Source organism: Lucilia sericata, unplaced genomic scaffold, assembly GCF_015586225.1.
Source record: "Lucilia sericata isolate MDLA Ls3-8-SP2 unplaced genomic scaffold, ASM1558622v1 Contig000335F_arrow, whole genome shotgun sequence".
Classification (NCBI taxonomy): Eukaryota; Metazoa; Arthropoda; class Insecta; order Diptera; family Calliphoridae; genus Lucilia; species Lucilia sericata.
This window is the reverse complement of record NW_023994355.1, coordinates 79,165-92,958: the sequence shown is the minus strand read 5'-3', so window position 1 is coordinate 92,958 and position 13,794 is coordinate 79,165. Positions and strand designations below refer to the sequence as shown.

At 25.6% G+C, this 13,794-nt stretch overlaps 1 protein-coding gene across 2 annotated transcripts; it reads right to left on the bottom strand.

Moving 5' to 3' along the window:
• Positions 1–5,252: 5,252 nt before the first annotated feature.
• LOC119603778 (RING finger protein unkempt) lies at positions 5,253–13,790 on the bottom strand. 2 transcript variants are annotated; one of them, XM_037955950.1, is made up of 10 exons: positions 13,690–13,790; positions 13,413–13,622; positions 11,800–12,219; positions 11,530–11,732; positions 10,248–10,396; positions 8,227–8,341; positions 7,768–7,890; positions 7,275–7,699; positions 5,697–5,816; positions 5,253–5,635 (listed from the first exon to the last, which is right to left on the bottom strand). In XM_037955950.1, the coding sequence occupies exons 1-10, from the start codon at positions 13,749–13,751 to the stop codon at positions 5,438–5,440; spliced, it is 2,025 nt and encodes a 674-aa protein (XP_037811878.1). In that variant the 5' UTR covers positions 13,752–13,790; the 3' UTR covers positions 5,253–5,437. The 2 variants fall into 2 exon arrangements, with proteins under 2 accessions (XP_037811878.1, XP_037811879.1); XM_037955951.1 differs by lacking the exons at positions 8,227–8,341; positions 10,248–10,396 and having other exon boundaries at positions 5,254–5,635.
• Between the last annotated feature and the right edge of the window lie 4 nt (positions 13,791–13,794).

Sequence of the window (13,794 nt, the reverse complement as noted above, 5' to 3'; positions counted from 1 at the left end):
TACAGTCTCGACTATAGTTAAGTCTATAGTCTCGACTACAGTCAAGTCTATTGTCTCGACTATAGTCAAGTCTATAGTCTCGACTATAGTCAGGTTTATAGTCTCGACTACAGTATATAGTGAAGTCTACTTACTGTCTCAATTATAGTCAAGTCTATTGTCTCGACTATAGTCAAGTCTATTGTCTCGACTATAGTCAAGGCTATTGTCTCGACTATAGTCAAGTCTATAGTCTCGACTAGTCAGGTTTATAATCTCGACTACAGTATATAGTGAAGTCTAATGTCTCAATTATAGTTAAGTCTATAGTCTCGACTATAGTCAAGTCTATAGTCTGGACTATAGCGAAGTCCATTGTCTGGATTATTGTCTAGACTATAGTCAGGTCTATTGTCTCTACCATAGTCATGTCTATGGTCTCGGTTATAGTCAAGTCTGTAGTCAAGTCTTTAGTCAATTATATAATCTCGACTATAGTCTATAGTCTTGACTATAGTGAAGCCTTCATCCATTCGACCATAGTCGACTGTAGTCAAGTAAATAGTCTCTACTATATTGAAGTATATTTTCTCGACTATAATGAAGACAATTTTGTGTTCTCGTTTATAGTTTACTCTATAGTTTAGTGTCAACTATTTTGAAGTCTATAGTCTCGACCATGATTTAGTTCATATTATAGTTTATTTTTTCTTCTAGTCCTGTATGCTTAGACTTTATTCCTGTAGTAAATTGTACACAAAAAAATATCAGTTAATCAAAACCATAAAAGGAAATAACTAAATAATAAAACCTTTCCACAATTATGGTTATTTCTATTAAAAGTTATATCAGACATTTAAAAAAAATCTATTTTATTATAATCAAATCCTTTGAAAATACTATAGTATTATTTATTGTTAATGGCAAGTAGTATGTTCTATATGAAATATTGTTTAAAATTGTATGTATTGTTGTTTTAACTACTTTATTTTTAAAGACATTAAGAAAAAATTTAAAAGTAAAATAATTTAAACATAAAAAAAAAATTCACAAAATGTTATAGTTAGTTTATGTTTTTTTTTATAATATTTCATTTTAATAAAATGTACTACTGTTCTCGGTATCGGTGTCTTTGTAAAAATTTCAGTCATTATGTATTTTATTTGTTTATTATTTTTTTTTAACATACAGTTCACAGTTTTCAGAATAATACTTTTGCAAAAAAAATGTTTTGAAACTTTTTTTTTATTGTTTGTGTAAGAAAATTTGTTTCTGCCTAAAATATTTTTATTTGTAGATATAATTTGTTGTTTTTATAAAATAATTAATATTAAATTATCGCTGTTTTGTTAGTTTATTTGTTTTTTTTTTTTTTTTTTTTTTCTTTCAATTTTGTTTGTTTCATTTAATATTTTTCATGGTGGTTTTAGTTACATAGTTTACGTTTTTTTTTAGAATTTTCATTTACATATTTTATTTGAATAACTAAAAAAAGCATAGTTTTTACATAGATTTATTTTATGATAAATTTATTTGTTTTTTATTTGTTATTTTTATATTATTTGTGTGTTTTTTTATTATTAATTAATAATTTGTCTCCAAGTAGAGAAAGGAACTTAAAATGTATGTATAGAAGAAATGGAAATTATATATTAACGTATGCCAATTTCTTAAAAGTTTTAATAAATAGAAAAAAAAAAATTAAAAGTATTATGTTTTTTTGGAATTGTTATATTTTTTATAGAAAAGTTTAATATTTATTAGAATATTCGAAATTTGTTAATCTACATTATGAATTTTTCCTGCAAATTTTGTTTAAATTTTTAAGCTTTACTTGAAGTAAAAAATATCATGCAAGTTGAAAAGTTATAGTAAATATAAATTCGTTTTTGTTTGGAATTTGAAATCAAATCACTAGTTTTTAAATATTGTAAAGCGAAAAAAATCTGCTAAATTATCCCATTTGTGATAGAACTAATGTATTTTGAAGAATTTTCAAATTAATTTAATATGCTATCATATTAATTGAAATCAAATTTAATATTGCTCCTAAAAATATTATAATATCCTAGTATCAAATAAATTGATTGCTATCTCAAGAATTTGAGACGTTTTTGTTGAAAAATTTTAATTTACATTTATTGAACAGCTGACCGCTTGAATTAAATATATTAACTTTTATTTTTTTATAATAATTAAAATATAATGTTATATAAAAAGTACTATAGCTTAATTTTCTTCATAATTAAAAAAAAAAAACAAAAAAATCGTTGCTTAAACAGTAGAAGTGTTTCCTTATGAATTGAATTTTGTGTCACGAAATGTTCATATTTTATTATTTGAAGAGGACTTGAAGTGGTCTTAAGGATATCCCAAAGTTTTTACAGATATGTTAGGTATGACTAGTACCAAACGAAAAACAAGTCATGATGAAAATGTATCACAATTTAACTGGTAATTATGACTAGACGAAGATTTGATTCAAACAAAAACAAATAAATAACTGATCAAGTCATGAGCTTTAATTAAATATAATAAATTAGACTTAAAACGTATCGTGTGTGACCATAATCTCTACCATAGTCAAGCCTACTATCTATATAGAGACTACAGAAGTCTATAGTCTGGACTATAGTCAAATTTTTAGTCTCGTATAAGGTCTCGATTATAATAATATTTACAGTCTCCGATAGATTATAGTCTAAACTATAGTCAAGTCCCGACTAACGTCAAGTCTATGGTTTCTACTATAGCCAAATCTTTAGTTTTGACTGTAGACTCTACCATAGTTGAAAATAGTGGAATGTTTAGTCCTGACTATAGTAAAGCCTATAATCTTGACTAAAATCAAGTGTATGTTTTCGACTATTGTCAAGAATTAAGTAGAGAATATTGTCGAGACTTAAGTTTTGAGTAAAGTTTATAGTAGAGAATATAGTCCATAGAATAGACTATCGCCAAGTCTATATTTTCGACTATAGTAAAGTCTTTAGTCTTGACTGTAGACTTTACTACAGTTGAATATAGTCAAGTCTTTAGGCTCAACTATAGTAAAGTCTATAATCTTGACTAAAATCAAGTCTATGGTTTCGACAATTGTCAAGTCTTAAGTAGACTTAAGTCTTGACTATAGTAAATATTAGAGTAGGGAACATAGTCCATAGAATAGACTATTTCCAAGTCTATATTTTCGACTATATTAAAGTCCTTAGACTTGACTGTAGACTTTAATATAATTGGCTATAGCCAAGTCTTTAGTCTCGATTATAGCAAAGTCTTAAGTGGAGACTATTGACGAGTCTATATTTTCGACAATAGTAAAGACTTTAGTCTTGACTTTATAGTTAAATACAGTGAAGTCTTTAGTAAAGTCTATAATCTCGACTAAAGTCAAGTCTATGGTTTCAACTATTGTCAAGTCTTAAATGGAGAATATAGTCGACACTTAGGACAAAAGCCTACGCTCTCTACTATAGTAAAGTCTTTAGTCTTGCCTGTAGACTTTACTATAATTGAATATAGTCAAGTCTTTAGTCTCGATTATAGTAAAGTCTATAATCTTGACTAAAGTCAAATCTGTGGTTACGAATATTGTCAAGTCTTGAGTGGAGGTCCATATGAATCCATAGAATAGACTATTGACAAGTCTATATTCTCGACTGTAGTCAAGTCTTAACTCTAGTCTCTACATAGATAAATATAGTAAAGTCTTTAGTCATGACTTTAGCAAAATCTAAAGTCTTAAGTCTTGACAATAGTTAAATCTATAGACTCTACTAAAGTCTACTATAGTCAAGTATAAAATAGACTATTGACAAATATATATTCTCGACTGTAGTCAAGTCTTGACTCTAGTCTCTACATAGATAAATATAGGCAAGTCTACTAAAGTCAAGTGTATAGTCTCTACTATAGTCAAGTCTATAGTGTCGAATAGGATCAAGTCTTGTATGAACTACAGTTAAGTCTTCGGTTTTGACTATAGTAAAGTCTATGTACTATAGTCAAGTCTTTAGTCTTGCCTATAGTCTCTACCATATTAAATTCTATGGTCTCGAATATAGTAAATTCTATAGTCTAGAATAAAGTTTTGACTATGAACTACAGTCAAAAATAGTCTCGATTAAAGTCAAGTCTATGGCTTCGACTATAGTCGGACCAATAGTGGAGAATATAGTCGATACTATACATAGAATAGACTTTACTATATGTAGTCTAGTCTATGGATAATCAAGTTTGTATTATCGACTGCAGGTTAAAGGTTATTGTTTCACCTATAATCCATAGTCTTGAGTATATTTGTGGACAATAAACAATTTTCAACTAGTTGTAGTCTATTCTTGAATATGTATTCAGTCTATTCTCTACAAAAACAACATTGTTGAAATGAACTCTGTATAGTCAAGGTTTTATGTTAGAACGACTAAAGCAATGATGAAAATGCAGAGTACTTTTTACACAACATTAAAATTTCAAATATTATTTAAAGGCCTAAATTTTTTATATTAATTTTTTAAAAAATGCTCGATTACTAAAAAATTTTAAACACAATAATTATGTATATAGAAAAAAATTCAAATATAAATTGGCCATTTTTTTAAAACTATACTAATAAATTGTTTGTATACTAGCTAAATAATTAAAAAAAACTCAAGTAATAAAAATATTAAATATTGTTTATACTATAATTAGTAAAAAAACTACATAATTAAAAAAATGAAAAAAACTAATTATTAACTTTTGTATTGAAGCTTTTTGAAACACCTATTAATTTTGCATCATAAAAGGAAAATAATTTGTAATGTGTAAAAAAAAAATATTTATTTTGTGTTTTTTTCCAAAATACTTATAAAAAAATCTATAATTTTTTTTATATAAATAACTAGTAGTTAGAAAATTTTAAAAATATATTTTTATACAGACATTAAGAAACATAAAACAAAATTAAATTGGTTATTCCTAAAGAAAATTAAAAAAAAAATAATTGTAGTTTTATATAATAATATAAATAATTAAGCATATTTATTTATAAATATGCTTTAATTGTCAATTTGTTAAAAAAAAGCATAAACTAATTACTAAAAAGAAATTATTTAATATTTTAAGCTTTTTCATTTAAGAGTGTTTTTCTTTCTTTCTCTTTGTGTTCTCTTGTATGTATATAAGTAGTATATTTTTTTATATAAATTTGTTTTTGCTTGTTATTTTAATAAAATTTTTTTAAAATATGCGTTACCTATAATTTGTTAGTTTGTATTTTTTTAATATTTTAATTTATTGTTTACTCTAATTTAAAGAAATACGCCGTTATAAATCAAATACAATTTTTCTTACTTAAATCGAGAGAAAGAAAAATTAAAGAAATTCCTACCTTTTTTCTCTATTTTACTGCTTTTAACTTTATTCCTTTTATAGATTCTGCTGAAACAAGCTTTTATATCCTTTTTAGTAGTTTTTTTTAAGTGTGTGTTGTTGCTACTGGCATTTGACAATAGGGACATTCTGTTACCGATGTAGCACAGGAATCGCATAAAATGAAATGATTACAGGGTTCTAGTGTTACAGTACGATTATTTTCTTCACATTTCATGCATTTCTTGGCATTTTCCAAATATAAAACTTTTTCAACATCTTCCAAATCTGTGCGTAACTTTGACTGTAATAAGAATGTGGGTTGTTATTATTGAATTGGAGATTATTTGAGTTAATAGTTTTACCTGTAGTTGTTTTAGTTTTTGTATTGATAAATTCCTAAGTTCTGATGATAAATTCATTTGTATTTGTGCCGCTTCATAACGATCTTTCCATTCTAATGCCTCCTGTTTAGCAGAGTTGAACTGGAAGATAAATTCAAATTTTTTATAACTTCATTAAAATAAAAATTTTCAAGAAAAAAAGCTAAAATGTCTTTTCCTAAAATATATTTTTATTGAAGCTTTTTTAAGTTTTTTAAAAGCTTTTTTGTTCAAAAACTATTAAAAGATTTTTCACCTAAAAGCATTTCACTAAAAAGCCTTTTCAATTAAAAGCTCATATAATAAAACGATTTTTCGTTTAAAAGCTTACACACAATAAGCAATTTTACTTAAAAGCTTGTTAATAAAACACTTTTTAAATTAAGTTTAACTATATTTAATAAAAAGCTTTTCCAATAAAAATAAGCTTATTTAATTAAACGTTTTTCAGTAAAAAGCTTATTTCATAAAAAACTTTTTCAATCAAAGTTTATTTATATTTAATAAAAAGTTTTTCCAATAAAAATAAGCTTATTTAATTAAAAGTTTTTCTGTAAAAAGCTTATTTCATAAAAAGTGTTTTCAATAAAAACTAAAATCTTATTTACTAAATTTGTTAAAATCTTTGACGAAAAGAGCTTTTTAATATTTTTTAATTAAAAAAGTAATTTGAGTAGAGAAGCTGCTTAGTAAGACTTTTCGCATAAAAAGAATTTTAAGCTTTTAAAACAAAAATCTTTTTAGTAAAATATTTCTTAAAAAAATTTTAAAGCAAAAGATTTTTTGTAAAATGTTTGTAGGACTGTTTGATCAAAAATGTTTAAAGCTTTTTAGAATTCTTTTTTTTAACATTAAAGCTTTTTAATTTAAAAATCTTTTATATAAAGCTTTTATATAAAGCTTTTTATGTCGTAAAGCTATTCAGTTTAAAAACTCGTTAAAGAGCGTTTCCAAAAATATTTTTCTTTAAAGCTTTTTTTTAAAAGCTTTTTTTTTAAAGCTTATTTTACAAAGACTTTTTTCAAAAGAGCTTACGTAACAAAAGCTTTAAAAAATCTAATATAACAAAAAACAAAAAGCTTGTTATCAAAAAATGCTTTACTATATTCGAGCTTTTTTCAAAAGCTTTTATAAAAACTTGTTTTTAAAATAGTTTCATTTTAAAAAAACATAAAAAAAGTTATTTTACAAAAACTATTTTAATATTTAAAAAAAGCTTATTTTACAAGAGCTTTTTCAAATAAGCTTTTACCCACAAATTTTGTTTAAATAATACCCTTTAAAAATATGGTTATATTGTGAAAGCTTTCTTCAAAAAAGCATATCCTACAATAGCTTTTTTTTAAATATAGCTTGTTTCAACAAAAGCTTTTTAAACAAGCTTATTTTACAAAAAGATTTTTATCATGCCTTTTTTACGAGAGTTTAAAAAAAAGCGTTTTGAATAAGTTTTTGAGAGTTTTAATTGAAAATTTTCATAGAAATAAGCTTTTTGATGCATAAGAAAAAAAATCTTAAAAAATTATTTTGTAAAGAATTGACTTATGTATTTGTACTTACCTTCCTTGTAATATCCTCCATACTTCTAGTCAATTTCAATAATTGAGCTTTAATAGTCATCATTTCCATAGTCATACGACTAACATCGCCATTATTTTGCGTATGCAATGATTGCAAAGAAAATGCATTTTTATTTGTGGTTAAACTATTGCCCACCGAACCACTATTTAAGTCATCTGTTAAATTATTCAATTCAGACAAACGTACCGAAGGACTAATCGAGAGACCATCATTAAAACCCGGCGATATGATATGAGAAGGAAAAAAGAAATTATTACTGCAATCGTTTTGTGTAGCAGCCGTAAGAGAATTGCTAAGTTTATTTGAATTGGAACCGCCATAATTGAAAGCATCAACATTAAAAAGATTGGAGTGATTGGTAGGACTGTAGGGAATGTTGACAGCAAAACCACCGGAATTAAAATCTGCAAAAAAAAAAGATACGTATAAGTAGAAAATGTATGATAGAAAGCTCGAAAAGTTAACAACTCACCACCTATAGAATTATTAAGAGCCGAATTCGGAATGTTTATGGGTGCTGAGGAACGTGTTATTAAACTGCTATTAGCTAAACTGGCCGACAAGGCATTATCACGTTGCTCATCTATGGAACAGGCTTAAGAGGGTAAATAAATTATTAATAAATATTTCTTTTGGATATATGTTTCTTTAAAAACTATTGTCATAAAACTAAAACGTACATAATCTTATTTTATTACCAATTTAAAACAAATGTTCTTAACGAAATTAAGAATGAAATTAAAATTAAACATGCTTTTAAGGCCATTTTCATACGGTTTTCCTTAACTATTTTCAAAATTCTTATTCTGGCAATTTATCCACAACCATATTAAACCATATAATAAAAAATAAATAGAAATTCAAAATCTCTTTAAAACACACACACACATATTTTTTTTTGATTTCTTGTTTGTTTGGATTTTATACTCACAAATTCTGTCCATTGGCAAAGAGTAGTTTAAATATTTGCTCTGATTAGCAGCGGATTTCTCCAATGCATTAACCAACATATTATTGGTGGAATCATTACCATCAATATTCAATAACTACAAAAAACAACATGGTAAAATAATGATAAACATGTAAATGATAAAAAAGATTGGAAAAAAGTATAGAAGAAAAGCAGCAAAATTAAACTACAAATTACGAAATATGTTCACATGTAAATTTATTTCATTTAAAATTTCTTTTTAAATATTTTATTTATTGTGTAGAATGAGTGATAGGTAGATAGGTGTGGTGAGAGAGAATGAGTGAGTGATGTATTCTGTTTGAAATGATTAAATGAATGAGAATACCTTTTAGCTTGGAAAATAGAGGTGAAGGTGAAAGGATTTTGCATTGTTAAGTGATATGTATAAACTTATGGCAGGTGATTTTGTGTAAATTTGTTAAGTTGTCTATTGTTTAGTTTTCTTATTTTGCATTTTTCGTTTTGTTTCGACTGTCCCTACATTTTGACTTCTTTGTAAGCTTTACATTTGAGATTTTGCTTGGTTCTAGCAAAATGGGCTTTCTTTGTCAAAATTTAAAAAAAAGCTTTTTTTCAATGAAAAACTTGTTACAACTATTCGCAAAAAAGCCGTTTTCCAATAATTTTTCCAGAAATTAATTGTGGCATAAGCTTATTACACACAAAGTTTTTTCTCAAAATCTTTCTTTAAAAAAACTTTTTCATGAAAATTTTACAATGAAAGACTTGTCCAAAACGACGTTTTTAAAACTATTTTCCGAAGAAAAGCTTATTTCAAAAAAGTTTTTCTCGAAAAAGATGTGATTGTTAGACAAAAAAAAAAAGCGGAATTTACAAACATTTTATACAAATGCTTACTTTACAAGAAACTATTCCAAACAAGCCATGAATTTTTTTCAATAAAGCTTTTTCCTTAATAATAATCTTATTGTAATTATTCGTAAAAAGCCTTTTTCTAGAATCTATTTCTAAAATAGCTATTTCAAAAAAGTTTATTTTACAAAAGATTGGTTCTAAAGAGCTTATTTTACTCAATCTTTTAAAAAAGCTTATTTTACCTAAGCTTAACAAAAATTGTTTTACAAAAGCTTATTTAAATAAGCTTATTTTATAAAAGCTTTTTATCAAAAGCTTATTTTACAAAAGCTTATAAAAAACCTTATTTTTCAAAAGTTTTTAAATGCTTATTTTGCACTAACTTTTAAAAAGCTTTTTTTCTTAAAAGCTTATTTAAAAAAAAGTTTTTTTCCTAAAAAAAGTTTTTCCACAAAAAAACTTATTTTACAAAAACTAGTTTAAAAAATTCTTTTTCAAACAAGCTTTTCACCAAATACGTTTTGTGAAATAATTCTTCAAAAAAATAAAAAAAGTGTACTCCTAAAAAAAAAACAACAAAAGCTTTTAAAAAAATGTTATGTTTTATAAAATCTTTTCAAAAAATGCCAAAAAATAACATCATTCAAAAGCTTTTTACATAAAAAACATATAAAGCTTTTTCAAAAAAGCATAATTTATTTAAAAAAAAAATTGGTTTTATAGTTTTTTTGCGTATCTTTTGTAAAAAAATTCTTCAAAAGTTTCTTTCAATTGTATTGATTATCAAGCTTTTGAAGTAAAAGTTTGCTGTAGATTTTATTGCAAAAAGAAACCTTTTTATAACTTTCTAACAAAAATGCATAATGCAAAATGTTTTAAAAATATTAGTACAAAGTTTTTCAATAAGGACTATTAAATGTTTTTTAATGTTAAAAAGAAGTTAGTGTTTTGTTTAATTTTCTTCAAGAAAATAATCTTCAACAAAATTAACTAGATTTTTGTTAATTATTTATCTGTGTTTCATTGTAATGAGTTGTATAACAAATAGTAGTAGTAGTTGTTGTAGTAATGGGAGTGTTTTAGGGAAAAAGTGAAGGTAATAAAAGCAGGGAATAGTTTTTGTTTCATATTGTTTTTTTTTCAAATTTGAAAAAAATACCTACATTTTCGCCAATTGTCATTAGTCCTGTTTTGTTGTTGGTAGCATCCTTAGTTTTGATATCTGGCAAAGCATTTGATATTAAATCACTTAGAGCTAAATTTGTTGTAATCGCATCTAAATCACGGGGCTTCTCCTCAGTGACAATATAGGCTAGTATTTTTGTGGGTTTTTTGTTTAATTTGAATTTTGTTTAGAAGATTTGTTTTTTTTTTTTTGGAGGTCAGGCAAAGGTTGAATTTTGAGTTACCAATCAGGTTTTTATTTGATTGTGAGATAATGATGATTACGTTTATATATATTTTGATTTTATTATTATTTTGATTTTTTTTGGTTTGGTTTTGACACGTATGGCAATTATATGATGCAGGATAAATAAATAAAAGAGTGAAAAACGATAAAGCACAAATAAATTTTTTTGTTGTTGTTTTGCTTAATATTTTTTGATAATTTGTTTTTATTACTACCAATTTAATAATAAATAATTTGTTTTTATTGCAAAAGAAATGATAATTAAATGTTAAAATGAAGTAATACGAAAGAAAGGGTTAAAGAACTGTTTCCAAGAAAAAGAGAATTTTTTGAGTGTAAACTAAACTTTTAGGAAAACGAAACAATTTTATTAATGTTTTCATATTTTGAAAATTCAAAAAATCTTTTGTATTTTCAAAAATTCTCTAAAAATAACGATATCAATATTTCGAAATTTTTCGAATATTTTATTAAAATTTTTTTTAAACAAATATTTCATACATAAACATTTATGAATTTTCTTTAATCAGTAAGTTAGTAACAATTCTTTGTTCATATTTATAGTTTCAAATTATTTAATATTCTTTAAACCACAAATAAAAGTTCTCAATTTCATGGAAATATATGAAGCAAACACCGTATTAAACAGATAACTAAAGAAAAATTATAAAAATAATGAAAAAATTTCGTTTTTTTATACTGAAATAAAGTTAAACCTAAAAATCTATAAAATTTTGATGAAAAGGCCGAACAAATCCTATTTAGAGTTAAAAGTTTGTTGTTTAAGACTTAAGTAGAGAGAAATCATATCATTGAAGTAATTTCAATAATATTAAAAAATAAATGGTTGTGGAAAAAAGCACACCAATTGGAAAAGTATATATAAAAATATACATACATATCTGTATAATAAATACATATGTATAAATATAATATTATGAATAGTATTACATTACAAAAGAAGTAAATAACCACAGAGATTGTATAGAGAAAATAAATATACATAAATAAAAAACAAATAGAAAAATACTTACGTTCAACATGAGCAAATGCACAAAATACACTACGAGGACAGTAACCAGCCTGTTGAACGTCATTGCATTTGGTAGACTTGTAGATTTCCGGATGAAATTGTTGTTCCGTACGAGTGTGACAATATTGACAATTATCGCCAGCTTCACAATTGCTAGGTTCACCCCATTCTTCGCCGTGTTTCACATTGGGACAAGGTGTTGACCTGTAATATAAACAACCACATTTCTAAAAACTTTACATTATAGTTTTAATTATATCGTTTAGCTGACCTGTATTTAACTTTACGTGGACTACGTCTCTTATCTTTACTATTATGGTATTGTGGACAAGCATAGCCTTGTCTACACAATCTGGGTGGCCTTTTGCAAGGTTCCGTCTTATAATTGGCCAATACATAGTTAGTATCCTGCCATTTGGGATCCTCATTCATTAGATTTCTTTCTTTGTCTAATGCATTCTGTGCATTAGCTCCATCTAGTGTTAGTTCAGCATTTTGTAATGCTTCTAATTCCTTAATATCATAAACGGCTGGCCTTTGATCTTGGGCACCATGAGCAAAGGCGCAATGATGCCCATTTTTAACACAATAACCACGACTATCGGTATCATGTACACACATGCATGTCTTGTAATAGCGCAAATGATAACGCCTTTCAGTATCGCCAGCGGTACGATGCAAAAATGGGCAACTATAAGTAAAAAGTTTAAAGAAAATAATTTTATCTATTAAATTTATTTTAAATGTTTTCAATAAATTGGCTATACATATTTATAAAATTCAAAAATTCTTTAAAATTTTCATAATTAATAAAGTATTTAAAAAAATAATTATTTCGAAAATTTCGGTATTTTGAAAACTACAACATAAAAAAGTCACTTAAAATTTTTGATATTTCAAAAATTATCACATAAATTCGATCTAAATTTTTCAGAAATCTTCAAAATTACTTAAAAATTTGTTCAAAATATCCAGTATTTCGAAAATTCTCTGAAAATGTCGATATTTTAAAAATATTATCATGTTTCGATATTTTGAAAGTATTTATTTTTATTAATTTAAATGTGATTTTCTTTTTATTTATCATATTTCATATTTTCCCACAAAATTTATTAAATTCCTTTAAAAAAAATTCCGGTTCCACCCGAATAAACACTACTTGCTCACTCTACCATATGGCAACACTTTGTTTTGCCAGTTTTGTTGTGATACAAAAGAAAACGAATCGCATAACAAAGCAAAATATACAAAAAGAAGCCAATTGGAAAGAGACAAAAAATCCAATTGTGTGTAATTGGAGTAAATAGGATGCGGCTAATAGCAGAGAAATAGAAGAAAAACAAAATGTAAAAAACAAACCCACAAATGAATGAATCCAAACAAAATAGAAAAAGCGAAACAGAGAAAAAAAAAAAAAACACAATACAAACAAAAAATATTAATGCGTAAAATATGACGAAAGCAATAAAAAATCTTTGCGAAATAAACTAAACAAAAAAAGGGAAAGAGAAAAATCAAACACTAAACGAAAAAAACAACAATACAATTAAAACTTTTTTGAAACAATTTCACAAACTTAAAAAAACCACAAGTTGATAAATAAACAATAAATTTGTTTGATGATGAATACTGTACTGAACTGGAATGACGGTTTTTGTTGTTGTCGTTAAAATAATAAAATGCACCCCTCCAACAATTGTGTCTTTTTAAACATTAATCAAACACATACACACAAATTCTCCCATACAACTTTTTTTCCAACCAGACTTTTGAATGTTTTTTTTTTTTCGTACGATTCGTCGTCTTTTCATAATACGCAATTTCCTGCCGCTTGAAAATTTCACATTTTCACACAATTTTTTTTTTCTTTAAACTTGTACTTACTCGTCTCCATCTGGACATATTCCTGTGGTTTCATCATATTTTGTACAATAATTATCAGCACTATAATTAAATGTACCATCCCGCTTTCGTATCGGTCTGCGGCGTCTTTGATTTTGAAAATGCCAATTGAAGCATACAAACGGACGGTGCTGATTGCATTTGTGCTGTAGAAACGATTGACATTGTTCTACGCGAAATTCCTTTAAATATCTATGAGAGGGGAATATAAACAATTAGTTTTACATAAAATTTATTAATAATTTTATTATTTATTTACGTATAATGATTAGGTTTTTCCTGCTGTGTGGACAGCAAAAGTTTATTCGTCTCAATCGCCATCTTGTCACTTAATGAATGGATGTACAAAACGTATGCGAGAAAA